Genomic DNA, 23870 nt, shown 5'->3' with positions numbered 1-23870 from the left:
ACAATGCGTTTTATTACTGTTTAATTTTCATTTTGCTTTTCATCGCCTGTGAACATTTATGTGGTTGAGATGTTGGACGTGGTCCAGCACAACTCAGTGTCTGGATTAATGAACATGAAGACTCTTGTTCACGTTCCTTTCTTTTTGTATTATTTTTATTAGCGTGAAAGCAGAGCAGCTGTGTTTCCCTTCAGACCTCACCCCGTAGATAAGGTTTCATCATCTCAAAAGGTAATTCCATCAGGGAGGAATCTGGTCACAGTGGTTTGCACCTGAATCTCCTCATGATCCGAAAACACCACGCTAGTTTAATCTGGGACTTTGGTGATTTATAATAATGTCGGAGGGGTCTCTGATCTTAATCTTGTGTGAGTTTTTTTGCAGCTCATATGTAGCTACTAAAGTTAGTCCAGTGGTTTCTCCTGACCTGGTCTGGGCTGCAGGTCTGTTCAGGCCGCGAGAATAAAGGGACTTATGGGAATTAGTTTTTACTGCTAAACTGTGGAAGTTTAAATGGGCCATAACTTTATGACCTCCTAACTTTCAGACCTGTCGAGGTCTGGACTTCTCTAGACATTCTGGCACCAAGAGGTTAGCAGCAGATCCTTAGTAGCTCTTCCTAGCCTCCCATCTAATAGTAGCCCACCTTAGCCTTCCAGTTAATAGTATCTCTTCCTAGCCTCTAAGCTAATAGTAGCTCTTCCTAGCCTCCCAGTTAATAGTGGCTTTTCCTTGCCTACATGCTAATAAGAGCCCGTATTAGCCTCTAAGATAATAGTAGCTCTTACTAACCTCTAAGATAATAGAAGCTCTTCATAGCCTCTAAGCTAATAGTAGCTCTTCCTAGCCACCAAGCTAATAGTAGCGCTTACTAGCCTCTAAGCTAAGAGTAGCTCTTCCTAGCTATTCTGTTGTAACTCAGTCAGAATCAGAATCATATTTTTTGTTGACTGACTTAATAAACTTACAGATGTGAATCATGACTCCATCACCACATTAAGCCCCGCCCACAGTCTCATCTAATCTGATTTGATCTGATCTGGTTTCCTACCAGGAAATGAACCAGAACTGTCACTGAACCACATTTTATTTCGTTTGACAGTTTCTCAGCAGAATTAATCACTGATGCATGTGTTTCAAAGGCCGTTGACACCAACTTCATTTAAGGTGGAGTAGTATCAGTAAACTGAAGTGTTACAGGTCTACTTGCACTTATTTTTCTTTTTAGGTACTTGTGCAGTTTGTTGATGCTTACAATAACTGTTTCTTTTAAATGTAATCTTAATTTAAATATACTCACAACAGGTAGATTGCTGACACCACCCAGGTTATTATCTTATACGTACCACTTCTACTTACGCTGTTTGTTGTTCATTGTTTAGCTCTAGGGTGAGTGTGAATGTGAGGTTGTCTTGTATGCATTTAGTTTTTGTCTATTTTCTACTACAGATGAAAGTTATCTTCTGCTAAATCCGTTTTTGTTTTCTTTAAAATGATTAATGTGAGCACACGTTGCTTTTAAACTGAAGCAAATAAAAATGAGAGGTCAGAGGTCAGAGGTCACTCACCACAGCAGGACGGCATGATGAGAGGCAGCCAGACAGAGAGAAGGAGCAACACGTTCATCCTGGACGCGAGACAGACATTAACTGAGACATTAACTGAGACAGAGCGGGGGAGACAGAGGGGGCGTGTCCCCCAGCACACTCATGAAAATGTAAAAGTTAAATTCAGCTGGTGGTTCAGCCTCTAACGGCATCTTTACAGAACTCACCACTTCAGTTTATATCAGGGCTTAAAGTTCTGCAGAATAAAAGGGCGGAGCTAGCTCCAGCTCCTCCTGGCTAGTGCTAGCTCTTGTTCCTATCCTCCCAGCTAATAGTAGCCCTCCCTAGCATCCTTGCCACCCAGCTAGCCTCTCTCAGCTAATAGTAGCTCTTTCTAGCTTTCCAGTTTCTTGGCTAATAAGTGCTCTTCCTAGCCTCACAGCTAATAGGGGCTCTTCCTAGCTTACCAGCTAATAATAACTCTTCTTAGTCTCCCAGTTAGTGTTAGCCTCATAGTCATCTAGGTAATGAAACTAGCCTCTCAGCTAACAGTAGCTCCTCCTAGCCTTTATGCTAATAGTCTAATAGTAGCCTTTCCTAGCCTCCCAGCTAATAGTAGCTCCTTCTAGTTGCTTTTCTGGCTAGTAGTACCTCTTCATATAGCTCCATGTCTTCCCAGCTGATAGTAGCCTAATCTAGCTAGCCTAAAATATCCGCTACAGTTACACTTTTAAAGAGTTCTACTAATGAAACACGTACCTTTAAAGGGTTCTCTGTGTTTTTTGACCTGATCTGACCAGAACCTCACCTCTAGGACCAGACGTCCTGTTTGGTTCCACTTCAGCTGCAGTAACCATAGTGACAGTGAGCAACACAGGCTTTATTAAAGCTCCATCTCCAGTCTCCAGCTATGAAACTGGAACATCGTGGGATACTTTCATAATAAACAGGTTTTCAGACGAGTGTTTTTAACAGTGTAGTCAGTCTACACTGGGAAACCTTATCGGGACAGATCCTGACACGCAGACAGAAACAGATCAGCAGGGTTTTTCCAACAATTTGTGATGGCAACAATAAAAACTGGTTCCTGAGAGATCTGCGAATTATGAACCATCTCCCTCCTCATGAGAACCATCTTTAGAAGCAATAAAACCACTTTTATATGTGTTTTATTGTTTTCAGGATCCATTAACCCTCTAACGTTCCTCTGGTGGTTTATGGAACCAGCATCTTCATAAACCAATCAAAGCTCTGGACACGAGCTGTGTTTCAGTAAATGCTGCATGATGCAATGTGTCATTTTCTTCTGGTTTCATTGATTAAAGTTATTATAGGATTCAACCAACACATTTATTCAAATGAACCCAACAACTTCTTATTATTATTTTTTAACTGTGTTCCAGCTTTGATTCCTCCAGAACTAAACCACTTAGAGAGATTCTGACTTTAATGATAGAAACTTCAGAGTCTTGTCTTTAAAAAGAGACCGAGACCATGAATGAGCTGCAAAATGTTCAACAACAACATTCAGGTACTTTGGATATGTCCTAAAAAACAAAAAAAGTAAATGTATCGCTGCTTTAGAAGAAACAACTGAATCCAGACACAGAAACCTGGTGTTGTGGTTCATTTAGTGTCAGTTAATATTAATTTATGCTGATTTTATTGGTGAAGTCAAACCTAAGTTCTGTCCTGGAGGTTCTGAAACTAATCCTCTTCTCCTAATAAGGTTCCTCTGGTACAAAGCTGGTGGAGCTGTTTCGTATAAAGAACCTAAAGGTCATACTTTAGTATCAGTGTCGTATTTCCTGGTGTTGAAATCAGGTCCATATAAATATCAGGAGAACTGGTTTCAGGTTCATGGATCATTTGTTATCTGATAGTTCATATAAATCATTGTTGAGTCCAATTGTTCTTAATTCGAGCTGATAATCCACTTCCTGGTCTCTCTGTATTTACTGATACATGTCACATGTTTTTGACACCCAGGGGGCGTGGCCTCAGGAGGAAGTGACAACACATATCTTCTATTTGTAGAACCTTAGAAATCATTGACAAAAACCACCTGGAGAACCTGTAACTCAGAGGGTTCAGATAGAAAAAGGATGTGAAGTTTATTCCATGTTATTTATTCGATTGTTTTATTTGTTTTTTTTTCTAGTTTATTTTAGTGTGTCTCTAATGTCTATATATGTCCCTCTACTTGTCTCTAATTGTCTCTAATCGCTCTCCATGGACGTCTCATTCATAGCAGGTTGACGTGTGTGTGTTTCCACGGAGACACTGGGATCAGTTTAATGTTTAGAGACAATGAGGAAGTGGACTCTGATCTCAGGGTTTGTTATAGCTCCGTGGGACAGAGGGAGACAGAGAAAGACGAATCCCCCGAAGCGTCTGCTCCTGGACGTCTTTGAGGATGAAGCTGGACGTGAAGATCGAGTTCTTAAAGTTCTTTTCGGCCGTGACCAACACCATCTTCCTGGTGAGGAGGACACGCGTCCTGTCCAATCATAATAAATAATAATAATAATAATATATATATATATGAGGACAGTTCTGTACTGTCTACTGCTGCTCCTGTTTTGTCCTGTTTTGTCCTGTTTTGTCTTGTTTACTGTATTGTACTGTGGTTGGTTGTTCCTGTGACGGGCAACACTTCCTGAATCTCCTTTCAGGGATCAATAAAGTATTTAACTGTCCGTCTTCTGATTTATTCTGTTCTTGTTCTATTTTTTATTATTTTATTTAATTTGACCTCTGCAGGTTCTGGGTCTCAGCGTGTTCGGCTGTGGCGTCTGGATCGAGTTCGGCCATGGAACCTTCATGAACATCTTCTCTTCTGGTCAGTCACCAGTTAGCCTAGCTTAGCATAGGAGGGAAACTGTTAGCCTAGCTTAGCATAGGAGGGAAACTGTTAGCCTAGCTTAGCAGAAAGGCTGGAAACGAAGGGAGACTGTTAGCCTAGCTCATTTCTAAATGTCTCTACACATTTGTAAATGTCTCCAAGTGTCTCCATTTGTCCCGAAACGTGTTTTTAAAGGTCTCTAAGTGTCCCTAGATGTCTCTAAATGTCCCTAAATGTCTCTGAACGGGTCCAGCCGAGCTGCAGACGGTGGCTGTGGGGCTGCTGGTGATTGGTGGAGTGGTGGTGACCATCAGCATCGTTGGATGTGTTGGAGCCAGTGTTGAAAATAGATTCATGCTTCTGGTGGTGAGTCCAACATGTCTCCACTTATGTGTCCATATGTCTCTAAATGTCTCTATGTGTCTCCTAAATGTGTCCCTCCTGATTCTGGTGGCGAGTCCAACAACAAACTGATCTGAGGCTGCGTTCAAGTACACTGGGAATTTCTGAAATCAGTTGAGTTTATGTCAACAAAGTTCATTAAAGGTTCATCACAGAGGAAAAAAGAAGAACAGAGCAAAAGGAGGAAGAGGAGCAGGAAGAAGGAAGAGAAGAATGATGATAAGGAGGAAGAGAAGAATGACGGCTGGTTGATCTTTATGCCCCCAAGTTTCTTTCCCCTCTGACTTATTCATTCATTCATTCATTCATTAGGAGGTGATTAGTGAGGGTTACCGTGGTTACCACCACCTCACTGTTCTTCCTCTTCCTCCTCTTCCTCCTCAGTACTGCAGCTTCCTGTTCATGCTGATCCTGGGTCAGCTCTTCATCATGCTGCTGCTGTTCTTCAACAGAGACTCGGTGGGTGGGAATTTATTTATAAAAGCTATAAAGAAATGCAATTGAATCAAATGCATATAGAAAACAAATATAATAAATAAGAATAAAAACCTTAAGTTACTGGTAATTGGCCTCAACTTATCAGTATTAATATGTATTATTAATAATAATAATATATATATTTTTATTTTAATTTATTTCTCTTCCCAAACATTCTCACTCTGCCCGTTAACTGTTAGAATGAATCATTTCACTAATATAAACATATTGATATTATATATTAACACCATTTTCGATTGTTTAATATCTACATTAATTATTATTATTATTATTTCCTAGAGTGGAAGCAGTGAGATTCTTTTAACGTAGCCCAGAGACGTCTCTAAATGTCTCTTAAAGGCCTCGAATGTCACTAAATGTGCCTTTAAATGTATCATGAGGAGCTGTAAAAGTATTATTATTATTATTATTATTATTATTACTATTATTATTGTTATATTACAAGTCTAGATGTCTCTAAAAGTTTCTATATGTCCCAACTGCAATAAGACTTTACAACTCATCTACCTGTCACCTTTGCACTTCAAGAATATCTTGTATAGCCAAGTACTTATATGCATATATTATACCTATACTATATATATCATATTATATCATATCTTATGTGTGTATTTACACACACACATACATATATATATATATGTTTACATATTATATAGTGTAGTTATGTACATATGCTCACCTTGCACATATGACACATTTCTATGTGTATATTATTATATATTATATACTATAGACTCTATGTGTCTCTAAATGTGTCTCTAAATGTGTCTCAAATTGTCTCTAAACGTGTCTCTATGTGTCTCTAAATGTGTCTCTAATTGTCTCTAAACGTGTCTCAGATTGAAGACAGTTTGAATGATGCTGTAGATAAGATCATCATTGACTATGGAGGAAGCAACTTCAGCAAGTCTGAGGTTGATCTGGTGGACAGTCTGCAGAGAAACGTGAGTCCCTCGTCCTCCCCTGTTCTCCCCTGTCCTCACCTGTCCTCCCCTGTCCTCCTCACCCGTCCTCCCTTGTGATTGGTCCCCAGAGGGAGTGCTGTGGCAGGAACGGGCCTCATGATTGGCTTAAGAACAAGCATCTAGAGACTCTGAACCTGACTCATGGAGAACCAGAGGTTCTCCCCTGCTCCTGCTTCAACTCTTCTAAAGTGTCCACGTACCTGTGGTGCTCCGAGGTCCCCAACATCACGGAACCGGAGATCGGACTAGAAAACGGAACCTTCGACCAGGTACGACCAGGGAAACCAACGAAGAAGAAGAGGTGGAGGAGGAAGTCTTCTTCTCTGTTCATTGCTGCAGGAGACGGAGTAAAGAAGAAGAAGTTGCATTTCACTTCTTCTTCTTCATCTTCTCCTTCTTCTTCTTCTTCTTCTTCTTCTTCTTCTTCTTCTTCTCCTTCTTCTTCTTTATCTTCTTCTTCTCCTTCTTCTTCTTTATCTTCTTCTTCTCCTTCTTCTTCTCCTTCTTATTCTTCTTCTTTCGTCTGTCTCCTGATATTGAGATCTGTTCTTTGATCTCTATTTATTTTAATCATCTTCCACAGTAGTTGAATATTTTACTATATTATACATGTTTATATATTTTGTCACAAAATATATAAACATGTTTATTTTCGTGTTGTGTGTCTTTCACGATGTTGTTGTTGTTGTTGTTGTTGCAGGGCTGCCAACATGAGCTCAGTATATGGCTGGAAGAAAACTCTGTGACCATCGTAGGCATGGTCGTTAGCCTCATACTCCTCCAGGTAACCAGCCTAGCCTCCCAGCTAACACTAGCCTCCCAGCTAACACTAGCTTCTCCTAGCCTCCCAGCTAACACTAGCTTTTCCTAGCCTCTATGCTAACAGTAGCTCTAACTAGCTCCCTTGCCTCTATGCTAACAGTAGCTTCTCCTAGCCTCTATGCTAACAGTAGCTCTTCTCCCTACAGATGGTCCAGTTTGCGTTTGCCGCGTCTCTGTACCGATTGTTTGGAACAAAAGCCTCTTTGAAAGAAACCAGTCGTCTGATTGACAACCAACCAGACCACGAACCTGACATCGCTACTGAGACGGACCAGAACCACCATCATGGCAACCAGGGCCAGTACCACTATCAAGACCAAGACCAGAACCACTATCAAGACCAAGACCAGGGCCAGTACCAGGGCCAGAACCACTATCAAGACCAAGACCAGGGCCACTACCAGGACCAGGACCAGGGCCAGTACCAGGGCCAGAACCACTACCAGGACCAGGGCCAGTACCAAGGCCAGAACCAGAACCACTACCGGGACCAGTACCAGGGCCAGGACCAGGGCCAGTACCAAGGCCAGGACCAGTACCCGGGCCAGAACCAGAACCACTACCAGGACCAGGAACAGGGCCAGTACCAAGGCCAGAACCACTATCAAGACCAAGACCAGGGCCAGTACCAGGGCCAGAACCACTACCAGGACCAGGACCAGGACCAGGACCAGGACCAGAACCAGAACCAGAACCACTACCGGGACCAGTACCAGGGCCAGGACCAGGGCCAGTACCAAGGCCAGGACCAGTACCAGGGCCAGAACCAGAACCACTACCAGGACCAGGCACAGGGCCAGTACCAAGGCCAGAACCACTATCAGGGCCACGGCCAGGGCCAGTACCAGGGTCATAACCAGAACCACTACCGGGACCAGTACCAGGGCCAGTATCAGGGCCAGAACCCCTACCAGGACGAGCATGAGGACGAGGACCAGGACCAAGGCCAAAACCAATACCACTACCAGGGCCAGTACCAGGGCCAGAACCAGTACCAAGGCCAGTACCAAGGCCAGTACCAGTACCAGAACCCAGTGTTCCAATAGAAGCCACCATGCTAACAGTTATCTCAGTGCTACCAGTCAGCTCAGGGCTAAGAGTTAGCTCAGGGTTATGAGTTAGCTCCATGCTAACAGTCAGCTCAGGGCCAACAGTTAGCTCAGGGCTAACAGTTAGCTCAGGGCTAACCTCAGCTCCATGCTAACAGTTAGCTCAGGGCTAACAGTCAGCTCAGGGCTAACCTCATATCCAGGCTAACAGTCTGAACTGTCCCAGCGTTTTAAGTTTTTTTAGTTTCATTGTTTTTATTTGTTTTTCAGCATCAACGTTATGATCAAAATAAAATAAATGTTTCAAAGGATTATTTTAGCTTTTATGGAACCAATGAGCAAATAAACTTCTAAGAAACTTTGATACAATTATGACGTAAATAAATGAATGTATGAACGGAGATTTAAAGGATGAACATTATAAAAACGAATGGACAGAAGGAAGATTTTTATCTCACTTCCTGTTTGTCTCATGTCTCTGTAGATCAGCTGATCTGTTACCGCGACAATGTGGTTCAGTTTGTTTTTGCTTTTTGTAATAAATGATTTGATGAAATGACTGAAAATATTCCTTCCCTTCCTCCATCCCTCCTTCCCTCCATTTCTCCCCCCATTAAAGACTCAGACTCTCGTCCTCCATTTTTAAGGCGTCTGGTCACATGGTCACAGATGAGGAAGTAGAGTCAGACGATGCGTTTAAGGTCCATCACTTCACCGCTGATATGTTCAGTCACTGAACTCCTCATTCTTTGGTTTCTAACAAACTCTCTGGGAAAAAAGGTTTGTCCTTCGGGGGGCGCTCCGTCGGCGTGGGGGGGCGGAGGCCGGCCTCGGTGCCGATGTTGACGGTGATGTTGGTGTAGAGAGGGAGGTGTTCCCTGGAGACGACCTCGTACTCGGCCGTGTTCATCCCGTCCAACTTCCAGGTCTGACGAGTCTTCGCCAACATGTTGAACCTTCAGACGGAGACGGAGACAGAGACAGAGACAGAGACACGTCAGGCCTTAGATTTTATTCATTTATTAATCTGGGCTCCTGCAGGTTTGAGTCTTTAAGAGTTTAAACAGGACATGAACCAAACAGAACAAACACCAACACATTTAAATGAGATCAGCTGTTTTAACCTCCTGAGACCCTGTGTCCTCATATGGGGACGTTTTCGGTTTGTGGCAGCTTCTTATTCTGCTTCATTCAGACTGAAATTAACACATTTTATCAACAGTCACGAGCTTCAATTAACCAGCTGCTCGTTTGATGTTGTTGGGACTTCATTGTTTTTAGTCTTGTTTTATACATTTGATGCACATTAGTGACTTTAGTGTTTTACACAATGAAATAATCCCCGTGTCCACGTATCCTGTTCTCTCGCCTCCTTTGACTTTGCCTCCATCCGTTCCTCCATCCAGTGTTCTCTCTGTTGGAGCCAGCAGGTGGCAGCGCTGCGCACATGAGCCTCAAGTCCTTCACTTCATTTATTTATATAAAATCACTTTATATGGACACGTGCAGATTTTATTTATTTACCTCCTGTTTTATCCTGATTTACTTATGAACGCCAGAGGGCGCCGCTGCTCTGGTTTTATACACAGTAACAATTAATAATGAAACTACATGAAATATTAAGCTCTGATATAAACTGAAGTGGTGAGTTCTGTAAAGATGCCGTTTGAGGCTGAACCACCAGCTGCTCGTTCTACGACTAAATTTAACTTTTACATTTTCATGAGTGTGCTGGGGGACACGCCCCCTCTGTCTCCCCCGCTCTGTCTCAGTTAATGTCTCAGTTAATGTCTGTCTCGCGTCCAGGATGAACGTGTTGCTCCTTCTCTCTGTCTGGCTGCCTCTCATCATGCCGTCCTGCTGTGGTGAGTGACCTCTGACCTCTGACCTCTCATTTTTATTTGCTTCAGTTTAAAAGCAACGTGTGCTAACATTAATCATTTTAAAGAAAACAAAAACGGATTTAGCAGAAGATAACTTTCATCTGTAGTAGAAAATAGACAAAAACTAAATGCATACAAGAACAACCTCACATTCACACTCACCCTAGAGCTAAACAATGAACAACAAACAGCGTAAGTAGAAGTGGTACGTATAAGATAATAACCTGGGTGGTGTCAGCAATCTACCTGTTGTGAGTGTATTTAAATTAAGATTACATTTAAAAGAAACAGTTATTGTAAGCATCAACAAAGTGCATAAGTACCTAAAAAGAAAAATAAGTGCATGTAGACCTGTAACACTTCAGTTTACTGATACTACTCCACCTTAAATGAAGTTGGTGTCAACGGCCTTTGAAACACATGCATCAGTGATTAATTCTGCTGAGAAACTGACAAACGAAATAAAATGTGGTTCAGTGACAGTTCTGCTCAAATCTGCTTTAACTCGTCGCGTGGTTCATTTCCTGGTAGGAAATCAGATCAGATCAAATCAGATTAGATGAGACTGTGGGCGGGGCTTAATGTGGTGATGGAGTCATGATTCACATCTGTAAGTTTATTAAGTCAGTCAACAAAAAATATGATTCTGATTCTGACTGAGTTACAACAGAATAGCTAGGAAGAGCTACTCTTAGCTTAGAGGCTAGTAAGAGCTACTATTAGCTTAGAGGCTAGGAAGAGCTACTCTTAGCTTAGAGGCTAGTAAGCGCTACTATTAGCTTCGAGGCTAGGAAGAGCTACTATTAACTGGAAGGCTAAAGTGGGCTACTATTAGATGGGAGGCTAGGAAGAGCTACTAAGGATCTGCTGCTAACCTCTTGGTGCCAGAAGGTCTAGAGAAGTCCAGACCTCGACAGGTCTGAAAGTTAGGAGGTCATAAAGTTATGGCCCATTTAAACTTCCACAGTTTAGCAGTAAAAACTAATTCCCATAAGTCCCTTTATTCTCGCGGCCTGAACAGACCTGCAGCCCAGACCAGGTCAGGAGAAACCACTGGACTAACTTTAGTAGCTACATATGAGCTGCAAAAAAACTCACACAAGATTAAGATCAGAGACCCCTCCGACATTATTATAAATCACCAGACGTCCCAGATTAAACTAGCGTGGTGTTTTCAGATCATGAGGAGATTCAGGTGCAAACCACTGTGACCAGATTCCTCCCTGATGGAATTACCTTTAGAGAGGATGAAACCTTATCTACGGGGTGAGGTCTGAAGGGAAACACAGCTGCTCTGCTTTCACGCTAATAAAAATAATACAAAAAGAAAGGAACGTGAACAAGAGTCTTCATGTTCATTAATCCAAACACTGAGTTGTGCTGGACCACGTCCAACATCTCAACCACATAAATGTTCACAGGCGATGAAAAGCAAAATGAAAATAAAACAGTAATAAAACGCATTGTTCATCTCCATAAACCTAAGTTATTACAACACCTGTATTTATGATAAAGATAACGACCAAAGATAAAGACTCACCGCTAGACAAATAAATAACAAGAAATGTAGCAAGAAAGAAGAAAGAAAACATGGGGGCTACTATTAGCTAGGAGGCTAGAAAAAACTACTATTAGCTAGGAGGTTATAAAGAGCTACTATTAGCTGGGAGGCTAGAAAAAACTACTATTAGCTGGGAGGCTAGAAAAAACTACTATTAGCTAGGAGGTTATAAAGAGCTACTATTAGCTAGGAGGCTAGGAAGGGCTACTATTAGCTAGGAGGTTAGAAAAAACTACTATTAGCTAGGAGGTTAGAAAGAGCAGGATCATCCCTATGTGACCGGGGAACATAGGACCCTTTATTTAAAGAAAAGGGTTAGGATTAGAGTTAGGGACCCGGGGAACGTAGGTACGCTCCCAAAAGAGCTACTATTAGCTAGGAAGAGCTACTGTTAGCTGGAAATCTAGGAAGAGTTACTGTTAGCTAGGAAACTAAAAAGAGCTACTAATAGTTAGGAGGAGCTACTATTAGCTGGGAAGCTAGGAAGCTAGAAAGCTAGGAAGAGCTAATATTAGCTGGGAGGCTAGTAGGAGCTAGTAGTAGCCGTTTCCAATCAGTTGTACTGGAAGTTGATCCATAAATCTGAGCTGTAGGTTTAGTTCCCAGGGATCTGAGCTGCTGACTTTGTTGGGACGTCAGGTCTGAACACGTCTGGAGACGGAGGAGGAGGGTTTGAGTCGTCGTTGTTCTTTAAACAGAGACGAGAAGCTCTGAGCCAAACTCCTGTCAACTCTGAAAACGAAACAAACCTCTAAACGGTGCATGAAGCTACAGCAGCCTGAGGGAAATATTTCACCTGGTTTAACTTCATTTCAACTCTGTGTTTTTTGACCTGATCTGACCAGAACCTCACCTCTAGGACCAGACGTCCTGTTTGGTTCCACTTCAGCTGCAGTGACCATAGTGACAGTGAGCAACACAGGCTTTATTAAAGCTCCATCTCCAGTCTCCAGCTATGAAACTGGAACATCGTGGGATACTTTCATAATAAACAGGTTTTCAGACGAGTGTTTTTAACAGTGTAGTCAGTCTACACTGTGAAACCTTATCGGGACAGATCCGGACACGCAGACAGAAACAGATCAGCAGGGTTTTTCCAACAATTTGTGATGGCAACAATAAAAACTGGTTCCTGAGAGATCTGCGAATTATGAACCATCTCCCTCCTCATGAGAACCATCTTTAGAAGCAATAAAACCACTTTTATATGTGTTTTATTGTTTTCAGGATCCATTAACCCTCTAACGTTCCTCTGGTGGTTTATGGAACCAGCATCTTCATGAACCAATCAAAGCTCTGGACACTGAGCTGTGTTTCAGTAAATGCTGCATGATGCAATGTGTCATTTTCTTCTGGTTTCATTGATTAAAGTTATTATAGGATTCAACCAACACATTTATTCAAATGAACCCAACAACTTCTTCTTATTATTTTTTAACTGTGTTCCAACTTTGATTCCTCCAGAACTAAACCACTTAGAGAGATTCTGACTTTAATGATAGAAACTTCAGAGTCTTGTCTTTAAAAAGAGACCGAGACCATGAATGAGCTGCAAAATGTTCAACAACAACATTCAGGTACTTTGGATATGTCCTAAAAAACAAAAAAAGTAAATGTATCGCTGCTTTAGAAGAAACAACTGAATCCAGACACAGAAACCTGGTGTTGTGGTTCATTTAGTGTCAGTTAATATTAATTTATGCTGATTTTATTGGTGAAGTCAAACCTAAGTTCTGTCCTGGAGGTTCTGAAACTAATCCTCTTCTCCTAATAAGGGTCCTCTGGTAAAAAGCTGGTGGAGCTGTTTCGTATAAAGAACCTAAAGGTTGTACTTTAGTATCAGTGTCGTATTTCCTGGTGTTGAAATCAGGTCCATATAAATATCAGGAGAACTGGTTTCAGGTTCATGGATCATTTGTTATCTGATAGTTCACATAAATCATTGTTGAGTCCAATTGTTCTTAATTCGAGCTGATAATCCACTTCCTGGTCTCTCTGTATTTACTGATACATGTCACATGTTTTTGACACCCAGGGGGCGTGGCCTCAGGAGGAAGTGACAATTCAATTCAATTCAATTCAGTTTTATTTATATAGCGCCAATAACAATACAAATCGTCTCAAGACGCTTCACAAAAACCAGCCTGAAACCTCCAGAGCAGCCTGAGGGAAAAACTCCCTTTTAACAGGAAGAAACCTGGAGCAGAACCAGCTCATATGGAGGAACCATCTGCTGAAGACCAGCCGGGTAGAACCAGAGAAGATAGAGAGAGAAGAAGAACAGGAGAAACATGATAAACTAACTTCTGTCATAGATACAAACATCAAGCTGAAGGAAACATGTAGGATCTAGTAATATAACACATAGCTGATGATCTGTGACAGTTTGTGAGTATGACAGGAATCATGGGCAGGTTGGTGAATAGTTCATCTAGGTAGGAGTGGACACCTGGAGGAGGCCATGAAGACTGGGACAGATGTAGTTTATGGAGCTCCACAGGTCTGATACACAGACTCCAGACCATGAAGACTGGGCTGGTTGATGAGGCCACGACAGCAGATGTAGCTTAGAACTCCACAGGTCAGATATTCAGCCTCCAGACCAGAGACCCTCACAAGAAGATGGAGGGAGAGAGGGAGACACAGTGGTTAGTAAATTATAAGAGATAGAAAATAAAATGATAAGATATTAGAGGACAAAGAGGAGAGGACATGTCCTCAGTGCATCGTCCCCTGCAGCCTCGGCCTATAGCAGCATAACTAAGGGATGGTTAAGTCCAGCTCTAACTATAAGCTTTGTCTAAAAGGAAAGTCTTAGTCCTGACCTTAAACGTAGAGACTGTGTCTGCCTCCAGAACCCAAACTGGGAGCTGGTTCCACAGGAGAGGAGCCTGATAGCTGAAGGTTCTACCTCCCATTCTACTTTTAGAACCTCTAGGAACCACAAGCAGACCTGCACTTAGAGATGGTAGTGATCTGTTGGGACAGTATGGTTCTATGAGGTCTTTCAGATATGATGGAGCTCGGCCTTTCAGGGCCTTGTATGTAAGGAGGAGGATTTTAAATTCAATTCTAGATTTTAAAGGAGCCAATGAAGAGAAGCTAACACTGGAGTAATATGATCTATCTTGCTAATTCCTGTCAGTGCTCTTGCTGCAGCGTTTTGAATCAGTTGGAGGCTTTTTAAAGAGTATTTGGAGCCAGACAGTAACGAGTTACAATAATCCAGCCTTGAAGACACAAATGCATCAACTAGTTTTTCTGCATCACTCTGAGAAAGGATGTTCCTAATGTTGATGATATTACGAAGGTGAAAGAAAGCAGTCCTGGACATATCCTGGTCAAATATAACACCAAGGTTTTTCACAGTAGTACTGGAGGCCAAGGTAACGCCATCCAACAAAAGCAGGTGATTAGATCATGAATCTCTAACATGTTTAGAGCCAAATACAATGACTTCGGTTTTGTCTGAGTTTAAAAGTAGAAAATTACAGGTCATCCAAGCCTTTATGTCTTTAAGGCGCTTGGAGTTTAACCAGCTGATTAGTTTCATCTGGTTTCATGGATAAATATAGCTGGGTATCATCTGCGTAGCAATGGAAGTTAATGCCGTGCTTTCTAATAATATTGCCTAAGGGAAGCATGTATAATGTGAATAATATTGGTCCTAGCACAGAACCCTGAGGAACTCCATAGCTTACTTTGGTATATGTAGAAGAGTTGTTTATTCCATGTTATTTATTCGATTGTTTTATTTGTTTGTTTTCTAGTTTATTTTAGTGTGTCTCTAATGTCTATATATGTCCCTCTACTTGTCTCTAATCGTCTCTAATCGTTCTCCATGGACGTCTCATTCAAAGCAGGTTGACGTGTGTGTGTTTCCACGGAGACACTGGGATCAGTTTAATGTTTAGAGACAATGAGGAAGTGGACTCTGATCTCAGGGTTTATTATGGCTCCGTGGGACAGAGAGAGACAGAGAGAGACAGAGGGAGACAGAGAGAGACAGAGAAGCGTCTGCTCCTGGACGTCCTTGAGGATGAAGCTGGACGTGAAGATCGAGTTCTTAAAGTTCTTATCGGCCGTGACCAACACCATCTTCCTGGTGAGGAGGACACGCGTCCTGTCCAATCATAAATAATAATAATAATAATAATAATAATAATATATATATATATGAGGACGGTTCTGTACTGTCTACTGCTGCTCCTGTTTTGTCCTGTTTTGTCTTGTTTACTGTATTGTACTGTGGTTGGTTGTTTCTGTGACGGGCAACACTTCCTGAATCTCCTTTTAGGGATCAATAAAGTATTTAACTGTTTGTTCTTGTTCTATTTTTTATTATTTTATTTAATTTGACCTCTGCAGGTTCTGGGTCTCAGCGTGTTCGGCTGTGGCGTCTGGATCGAGTTCGGCCATGGAACCTTCATGAACATCTTCTCTTCTGGTCAGTCACCAGTTAGCCTAGCTTAGCATAGGAGGGAAACTGTTAGCCTAGCTTAGCATAGGAGGGAAACTGTTAGCCTAGCTTAGCAGAAAGGCTGGAAACGAAGGGAGACTGTTAGCCTAACTTATTTCTAAATGCCTCTACACATTTGTAAATGTCTCCAAGTGTCTCCATTTGTCCAGAAACGTGTTTTTAAAGGTCTCTAAGTGTCCCTAGATGTCTCTAAATGTCCCTAAATGTCTCTGAACGGGTCCAGCCGATCTGCAGACGGTGGCTGTGGGGCTGCTGGTGATTGGTGGAGTGGTGGTGACCATCAGCATCGTTGGATGTGTTGGAGCCAGTGTTGAAAATAGATTCATGCTTCTGGTGGTGAGTCCAACATGTCTCCACTTATGTGTCCATATGTCTCTAAATGTCTCTATGTGTCTCCTAAATGTGTCCCTCCTGATTCTGGTGGCGAGTCCAACAACAAACTGATCCGAGGCTGCGTTCAAGTACACTGGGAATTTCTGAAATCAGTTGAGTTTATGTCAACAAAGTTCATTAAAGGTTCATCACAGAGGAAGAAAGAAGAACAGAGCAAAAGGAGGAAGAGGAGCAGGAAGAAGGAAGAGAAGAATGATGATAAGGAGGAAGAGGAGCAGGAAGAAGGAAGAGAAGAATGATGATAAGGAGGAAGAGGAGCAGGAAGAAGGAAGAGAAGAATGATGATAAGGAGGAAGAGAACAATGACGGCTGGTTGATCTTTATGCCCCCAAGTTTCTTTCCCCCCTGACTTATTCATTCATTCATTAGGAGGTGATTAGTGAGGGTTACCGTGGTTACCACCACCTCATATTATCCTGACGAGTCCGATAATGAAGTGTGTTCTTCCTCTTCCTCCTCAGTACTGCAGCTTCCTGTTCATGCTGATCGTGGGTCAGCTCTTCATCATGCTGCTGCTGTTCCTGAACAGAGACTCGGTGGGTGGGAATTTATTTATAAAAACTATAAAGAAATGCAATTGATTTGACATTAATTTAACACAAATTACAATTTAAAAATGCTTTTTTATTTATTTATACTTTCAAAACAGAAGAGATGCATCAAATGCATATAGAAAACAAATATAATAAATAAGAATAAAAACCTTAAGTTACTGGTAATTGGCCTCAACTTATCAGTATTAATATGTATTATTATTATTATTATTATTATTATTATTATTGTTATATTACAAGTCTAGATGTCTCTAAAAGTTTCTATATGTCCCAACTGCAATAAGACTTTACAACTCATCTACCTGTCACCTTTGCACTTCAAGAATATCTTGTATAGCCAAATACTTATACTCTAATTGTCTCTAAACGTGTCTCTATGTGTCTCTAAACGTGTCTCTTTGTGTCTCTAAATGTGTCTCTATGTGTCTCTAAATGTGTCTCTAATTGTCTCTAAACGTGTCTCAGATTGAAGACAGTTTGAATGATGCTGTAGATAAGATCATCACTGATTATGGAGGAAGCAACTGCAGCGAGTCTGAGGTTCATCTGATGGACAGTCTGCAGAGAATCGTGAGTCCCTCGTCCTCCCCGTCCTCCCCTGTCCTCCCCTGTCCTCCCCTGTCCTCCCCTGTCCTCCTCACCCGTCCTCCCTTGTGATTGGTCCCCAGAGGGAGTGCTGTGGCAGGAACGGGTCTCACGATTGGCTTGAGAACAAGCATTTGGAGACTCTGAACCTGACTGATGGAGAACCAGAGGTTCTCCCCTGCTCCTGCTTCAACTCTTCTAAAGGGTCCACGTCCCTGTGGTGCTCTGAGGTCCCCAACATCACGGAACCGGAGATCGGACTAGGAAACGGAACCTTCGACCAGGTATGACCAGGTCTCCCTCCACTCACCACAGAAACCAACGAAGAAGAAGAGGTGGAGGAGGAAGTCTTCTTCTCTGTTCACTGCTGCAGGAGACGGAGTAAAGAAGAAGAAGTTGCATTTCACTTCTTCTTCTTCATCTTCTCCTTCTTCTTCTTCTTCTTTATCTTCTCCTTCTTCTTCTTCTTCTTTATCTTCTCCTTCTTCTTCTTCTTCTTTATCTTCTTCTTCTCCTTCTTCTTCTTCTTCTTCTTCTTCTTCTTCTTCTTCTTTCCTCTGTCTCCTGATGTTGATATCTGTTCTTTGATTTCTATTTATTTTAATCATCTTCCACAGTAGTTGAATATTTTACTATATTATACATGTTTATATATTTTGTCACAAAATATATAAACATGTTTGTTTATTTTCGTGTTGTGTGTCTTTCACGATGTTGTTGTTGTTGTTGTTGTTGTTGCAGGGCTGCCAACATGAGCTCAGTATATGGCTGGAAGAAAACTCTCTGACCATCGTAGGCATGGTCGTTAGCCTCATACTCCTCCAGGTAACCAACCTAGCCTCCCAGCTAACACTAGCTTCTCCTAGCCTCCCAGCTAACACTAGCTTTTCCTAGCCTCTATGCTAACAGTAGCTCTAACTAGCTCCCTAGCCTCCCAGCTAACACTAGCTTCTCCTAGCCTCTATGCTAACAGTAGCTCTAAGTAGCTCCCTTGCCTCTATGCTAACAGTAGCTTCTCTTAGCCTCTATGCTAACAGTAGCTCTTCTCCCTACAGATGGTCCAGTTTGCGTTTGCCGCGTCTCTGTACCGATTGTTTGGAACAAAAGCCTCTTTGAAAGAAACCAGTCGTCTGATTGACAACCAACCGGACCACGAACCTGACATCGCTACTGAGACGGACCAGAACCACCATCATGGCAACCAGGGCCAGTACCACTATCAAGACCAAGACCAGAACCACTATCAAGACCAAGACCAGAACCACTATCAAGACCAAGACCAGGGCCAGTACCAGGGCCAGAACCACTACCAGGACCAGGACCAGGACCAGGGCCAGTACCACTATCAAGACCAAGACGAGAACCACTATCAAGACCAAGACCAGGGCCAGTACCAGGGCCAGTACCAGGGCCAGAACCACTACCAGGACCAGGACCAGGACCAGGACCAGGACCAGGGCCAGTACCAAGGCCAGAACCTCTATCATGGCCAGGGCCCAGTACCAGGGCCAGAACCAGAACCACTACCCGGACCAGTACCAGGGCCAGGACCAGGACCAGGACCAGGACCAGGGCCAGTACCAAGGCCAGAACCACTACCAGGAGCAGTACCAGGGCCAGAAGCAGAACCACTACCAGGACCAGGAACAGGGCCAGTACCAAGGCCAGAACCACTATCGGGGCCACGGCCAGGTGCAGTACCAGGGCCAGAACCAGAAGCACTACCGGGACCAGTATCAGGGCCAGAACCACTACCAGGACGAGCATGAGGACGAGGACCAGGACCAAGAACAAAACCACTACCACTAGCAGGGCCAGTACCAGGGCCAGAACCAGGACCAAGGCCAGTACCAAGGCCAGTACCAGTACCAGAACCCAGTGTTCCAATAGAAGCCACCATGCTAACAGTTATCTCAGTGCTACCAGTCAGCTCAGGGCTAACAGTTAGCTCAGGGCTAACCTCAGCTCCATGCTAACAGTCAGCTCAGGGCTAACAGTTAGCTCCATGCTAACAGCTAGCTCCATGCTAACAGTCAGCTCCATGCTAACAGTTAGCTCCATGCTAACAGTCTGAACTGTCCCAGCGTTTTAAGTTTTTTTAGTTTCATTGTTTTATTTGTTTTAGCTTTTATGGAACCAATGAGCAAATTAACTTCTAACTTCTTCTTTGATACAATTATGACGTAAATGAATGAATGTATGAACGGAGATTTAAAGGATGAACATTATAAAAACGAATGGACAGAAGGAAGATTTTTATCTCACTTCCTGTTTGTCTCATCTCTCTGTAGATCAGCTGATCTGTTACCACGACAACGTGGTTCAGTTTGTTTTTGCTTCTTGTAATAAATGATTTGATGAAACGACTGAAAATATTCCTTCCCTTCCTCCATCCCATCCTAACCCCTCCCTCCTATGATCCGGCCTTCTTTCACAAAGTCTTTTCACAATTATCTGACATAGCCGTCACACCCTTTGCAATTATTGGAGGGGACTTTAACACAGTCTTGAATCCCTCTCTAGATCGTTCCCATAACTCGACACACATAAAAAAATCAGCCAAAGTCCTCAAAGAATACATGGATGAGTTTGGACTTGGCGATGGTTGGAGAATCAAAAACCCGACAAAGAGGGAATACACTTTCTTTTCCCCAGTACACCACTCCTTTTCTACAATTGACTTTTTTTCTGTCAAACAATTCTATTGTACAAAGAATCAACACCAGTATAGACCCTATCATAATCAGTGATCATGCACCGGTGTCCCTCCACCTTCAAATACAACCCTCCCTAAAACCATCACCCACATGGCGCCTCAACACCTCGTTACTGAGAGACCCTGAATTTTACTCATTAATAAGGAGGGAATGGAAGGGGTTTTTGGAAATAAATGACTCTCCAAATTTATCCCCCTCTCTGATTTGGGAAGCTGGGAAAGCCGTAATCAGAGGCAAAATTATATCTTACTCCTCTTACAAGAAAAAACGGGACCAACAAGCAGGAAAAAACAATGAGGATAAGATTAAAGAAATAACAGAACAATACACCGCAAACCCAAATGAACAATTATGGACCCAACTACAAAATGCGAAACTACAATCAGAAAATATCTTGACCAAAAAAACAGAATTCGTACTTCAACAACTTAGATACCAAAATTTTGAGCATAGCAATAAATCAGGCAAATTTCTTGCGAATCAACTCCAACGCAACAGAGAAAAATCTCTTATAAATGCAATTCAGGACTCAAGTGGCAAACACACTCAATCGCCACAGGAAATTAATCAAATCTTTTACAGATTCTATGAAAAATTATATTCAACAACTACCAACCCGAATCCTGACGACATTCAGGCCTTCCTCAAAAAACTCAATCTACCCCAACTGACGGCCGAACAAAGAAACATATTGGATTCACCACTGACCATGGAAGAACTATAAACAGGTTTAGAAAACATGCCTATGGGCAAAGCTCCTGGGCCGGATGGTTTCCCTGCTGAATTTATGAACCCGTTCTGGTCAGATCTGGCCCCCTTGTTCCTAAGGACTGTTGCAGAAATCAAAAACACAGGTTGTATAAGATCCCAAATGAATACTGCTGCAATTAAATTACTTTTAAAACCTGATAAAGACCCAACACTCCCTTCCAGCTATCGCCCTCTGTCATTGATTAATACAGATATCAAAATTATTCCCAAAGCACTAGCATCTAGACTAGAGAAAGTAATTTCATCAATAATTCTCAATGACCAAACAGGTTTCATCAAAGGCCGACAATCTACAAATAACGTTAGACAGCTCCTTAACCTGATCAGCATGTCCCAGCGTAGAAACACAGAAGCCATTGTTTTATCACTGGACGCTGAGAAAGCCTTTGATAAAGTTAACTGGGCTTTCCTCTTTGCCACCCTTCAAAATTTCGGCTTTGGAGAGTCATTTATCCACTGGGTTGCTTCACTGTATAATTCACCTAAGGCCACAGTCACCACCGATGGTTTCACATCACAAAGCTTCACCTTACAGAGGGGGACCAGACAAGGATGCCCCCTGTCTCCCCTACTGTTTGCTATATTTATTGAACCGCTCGCATCAGCAATACGTCAGAACTCCAGTATCCAGGGTATCCACTCATCCATCGCTGAACACAAGATCAATCTATATGCTGACGATGTTTTACTTTACTTGCAACAACCTCAGAGATCATTACAGGAAGCTTATAATTGTATTTCAAAATTTTCAGCCCTCTCTGACTACTCAATCAACTGGTCCAAATCAACAATACTACCAATAACGGACAAAGCATGGGATCCTGCAGACCATAAACCCCAACTACCCTTTTCCATAGGAAATATCAAATACTTGGGCATAAACATCTCACCTAAATTGTCAGAGTTAGTGCAACTGAACTTTGATCCACTTCTGGATAAAATCTGTGATGACCTGAAGCGCTGGACCAATCTTCCCATCTCTCTGATGGGACGCATAGCAACAGTTAAAATGAAAATTTTGCCACGAATTAATTACTTATTTTCCATGATCCCATTCAAACCCACAGCAAAATGGTTCCAGAACCTAGATTCTGCAGTCACCAAATTTTACTCAAAAAACAAACAGACAAAAATTAGCCTCACCACCCTTCAAAAAATGAAATCAGAAGGAGGACTTGATGCACTGAACTTTACAACCTACTACCTGGCAAATCAGCTACAATACATCACCAAATGGATAAACCCAGAGGCAGATTGCAATTCGTGGTTAGAAATAGAACAGGCCGACTGCCTCAACATATGCATTTCGGACCTGCCCTTCATTACAATCACCCTTAAGCGTCATAACTGCTTCCAAAACCCCATTATTGCCGCCACCCTGTCGGCTTGGTGGAAGAGTCTAGAGACCACAGGATCCCAGCTGGAACCCTGTGGGTTCTCCCCAATTTGGCACAACCTTTACTTTGTGAATAACAAAGTCCCTCTTCACCTCAGCACTTGGAAGCATAAAGGAATAACCCACCTCCATCACCTCTTCCAGGGGAACTTACTTATGAATCACAGAGATTTATTTGATACGTTTGAAATAAGAAATGGAAACTTCCTCCAATACCTACAGGTGACCAAGACAATCAGAAAAAAAATATCCCAGTGACCCAGAGCTGCATACAGCCACCACAATTCGTCACCAACATTAAAAAACTCACACCAAAAAAGAAGAAAACCCTCTCTTTAATATATAAGCTGCTATCAACCACACATTTAATACATGTACCAATATCAAAATGGGAAGCCGATCTTTTCCAGTCTACAGACTTTGATGTCTGGACTCAGATCTGCCAAAATATATTTAAAATGACCAAAAACTCGAATTTACAGCTGATCCAGTTTAAAATACTCCACAGATCACACACAACTCAATACAAGATGCATAGAATGGGCTTCTCCCAATCCGACAAATGTACGCAATGCACCCAAAACTATTCAGATTCTTATTTCCACGCTCTCTGGCTCTGTTCTCCGGTTCAACATTTCTGGTCACTTGTAACACAGAAACTCGCCTTAATTTTGGACTGCAGAATCCCATTAACCCCTAACTTGTGCCTCATTGGTGACCTGGAAACAATCAGTCTTCCTCACCATCTATCACAATCTGTCCTTGTAGCTCTCACCATCGCCAAGAAAACAATCCTAATGAACTGGAAGAACAAACAGTCACTAAACATTTCCCAGTGGTTGAACCTTCTTTCCGATTATATATCATTGGAGAAAATATCTGCTACCCGAAAAAATCAGTTGACTCTGTTTGCCAAAAAATGGTCTGTATTCTGTGACTCCCTCAACCTTAATTTACATCTTGACTTTGCCTGCTAGCTTTTGCCACTTCTGTTCCACTTACTGTAATGCTATAATAATATTTCTCTTACAGTGATGAATGTCGTTATGGAAATGATTTTATTGCCCTCTTCATCCAGGTTCACTAAGGAGGATCCCCGGACCACAACACCGTGAGCATGCATTAGGGGTGCCCTACTCCTTCTCACCCCTGGGTTGACTTCCGGCCCTGAGCGGTTTATCTTGGCTGGCCTCCCTCTCCCCCATGTGGGGTGGCGATGGAGACTTGCCTGGGGTTCCCTGTGGCTTCGGCGCTTGCTCACTTTCCTGGGATTCGTGATGCATCGGTGGCCGACTCTCCCTGGATCTCCTGGTGGGCCTTGGCGGGCTCCCTGTCCCCTCCTCTCCCTCCCCTCTGCGGCGCCCTCCTCCCTTCGCCCGGCTCCTCCTCCGGCCCCTCC

General features: G+C 42.5%; 2 protein-coding genes across 3 annotated transcripts; both read left to right on the top strand.

Moving 5' to 3' along the window:
- Positions 1–3641: 3641 nt before the first annotated feature.
- Positions 3642–8687, top strand: LOC125015775 (putative uncharacterized protein DDB_G0282133). Of its 2 annotated transcripts, none has more exons than XM_047597729.1 (8): positions 3642–4029; positions 4311–4389; positions 4646–4758; positions 5179–5253; positions 6135–6239; positions 6329–6529; positions 6961–7044; positions 7229–8687. In XM_047597729.1, exons 1-8 carry the CDS (start codon positions 3964–3966, stop codon positions 8126–8128), a joined length of 1623 nt encoding a protein of 540 aa, XP_047453685.1. In that variant the 5' UTR covers positions 3642–3963; the 3' UTR covers positions 8129–8687. The 2 variants fall into 2 exon arrangements, with proteins under 2 accessions (XP_047453685.1, XP_047453686.1); XM_047597730.1 differs by having other exon boundaries at positions 3970–4029; positions 4588–4758.
- A 6531-nt stretch (positions 8688–15218) lies between these two features.
- LOC125016523 (tetraspanin-10-like) lies at positions 15219–19954 on the top strand. The gene is made up of 8 exons (XM_047599053.1): positions 15219–15680; positions 15944–16022; positions 16279–16391; positions 16910–16984; positions 17468–17572; positions 17671–17871; positions 18329–18412; positions 18643–19954. The coding sequence occupies exons 1-8, from the start codon at positions 15495–15497 to the stop codon at positions 19354–19356; spliced, it is 1557 nt and encodes a 518-aa protein (XP_047455009.1). The 5' UTR covers positions 15219–15494; the 3' UTR covers positions 19357–19954.
- Positions 19955–23870: the final 3916 nt, after the last annotated feature.

The sequence above is a fragment of the Mugil cephalus genome, chromosome 11, assembly GCF_022458985.1.
Source record: "Mugil cephalus isolate CIBA_MC_2020 chromosome 11, CIBA_Mcephalus_1.1, whole genome shotgun sequence".
In the NCBI taxonomy this organism is placed as follows: domain Eukaryota; kingdom Metazoa; phylum Chordata; class Actinopteri; order Mugiliformes; family Mugilidae; genus Mugil; species Mugil cephalus.
The sequence above is the reverse complement of the archived record's forward strand: the minus strand, read 5'-3'. Positions and strand labels throughout refer to the sequence as shown.

Excerpts from the sequence above, each read along its gene's own strand:
- LOC125016523 (XM_047599053.1), top strand. The coding sequence starts at position 15,495 with ATGAGGAAGTGGACTCTGATCTCAGGGTTTATTATGGCTCCGTGGGAC. Across the intron at positions 15,681-15,943 it reads TGACCAACACCATCTTCCTG|GTTCTGGGTCTCAGCGTGTT; the intron begins GTGAGGAGGACA and ends TGACCTCTGCAG. Across the intron at positions 16,023-16,278 it reads CATGAACATCTTCTCTTCTG|CCGATCTGCAGACGGTGGCT; the intron begins GTCAGTCACCAG and ends GAACGGGTCCAG.
- LOC125015775 (XM_047597729.1), top strand. The coding sequence starts at position 3,964 with ATGAAGCTGGACGTGAAGATCGAGTTCTTAAAGTTCTTTTCGGCCGTG. Across the intron at positions 4,759-5,178 it reads ATAGATTCATGCTTCTGGTG|TACTGCAGCTTCCTGTTCAT; the intron begins GTGAGTCCAACA and ends CTTCCTCCTCAG. Across the intron at positions 5,254-6,134 it reads TGTTCTTCAACAGAGACTCG|ATTGAAGACAGTTTGAATGA; the intron begins GTGGGTGGGAAT and ends AACGTGTCTCAG.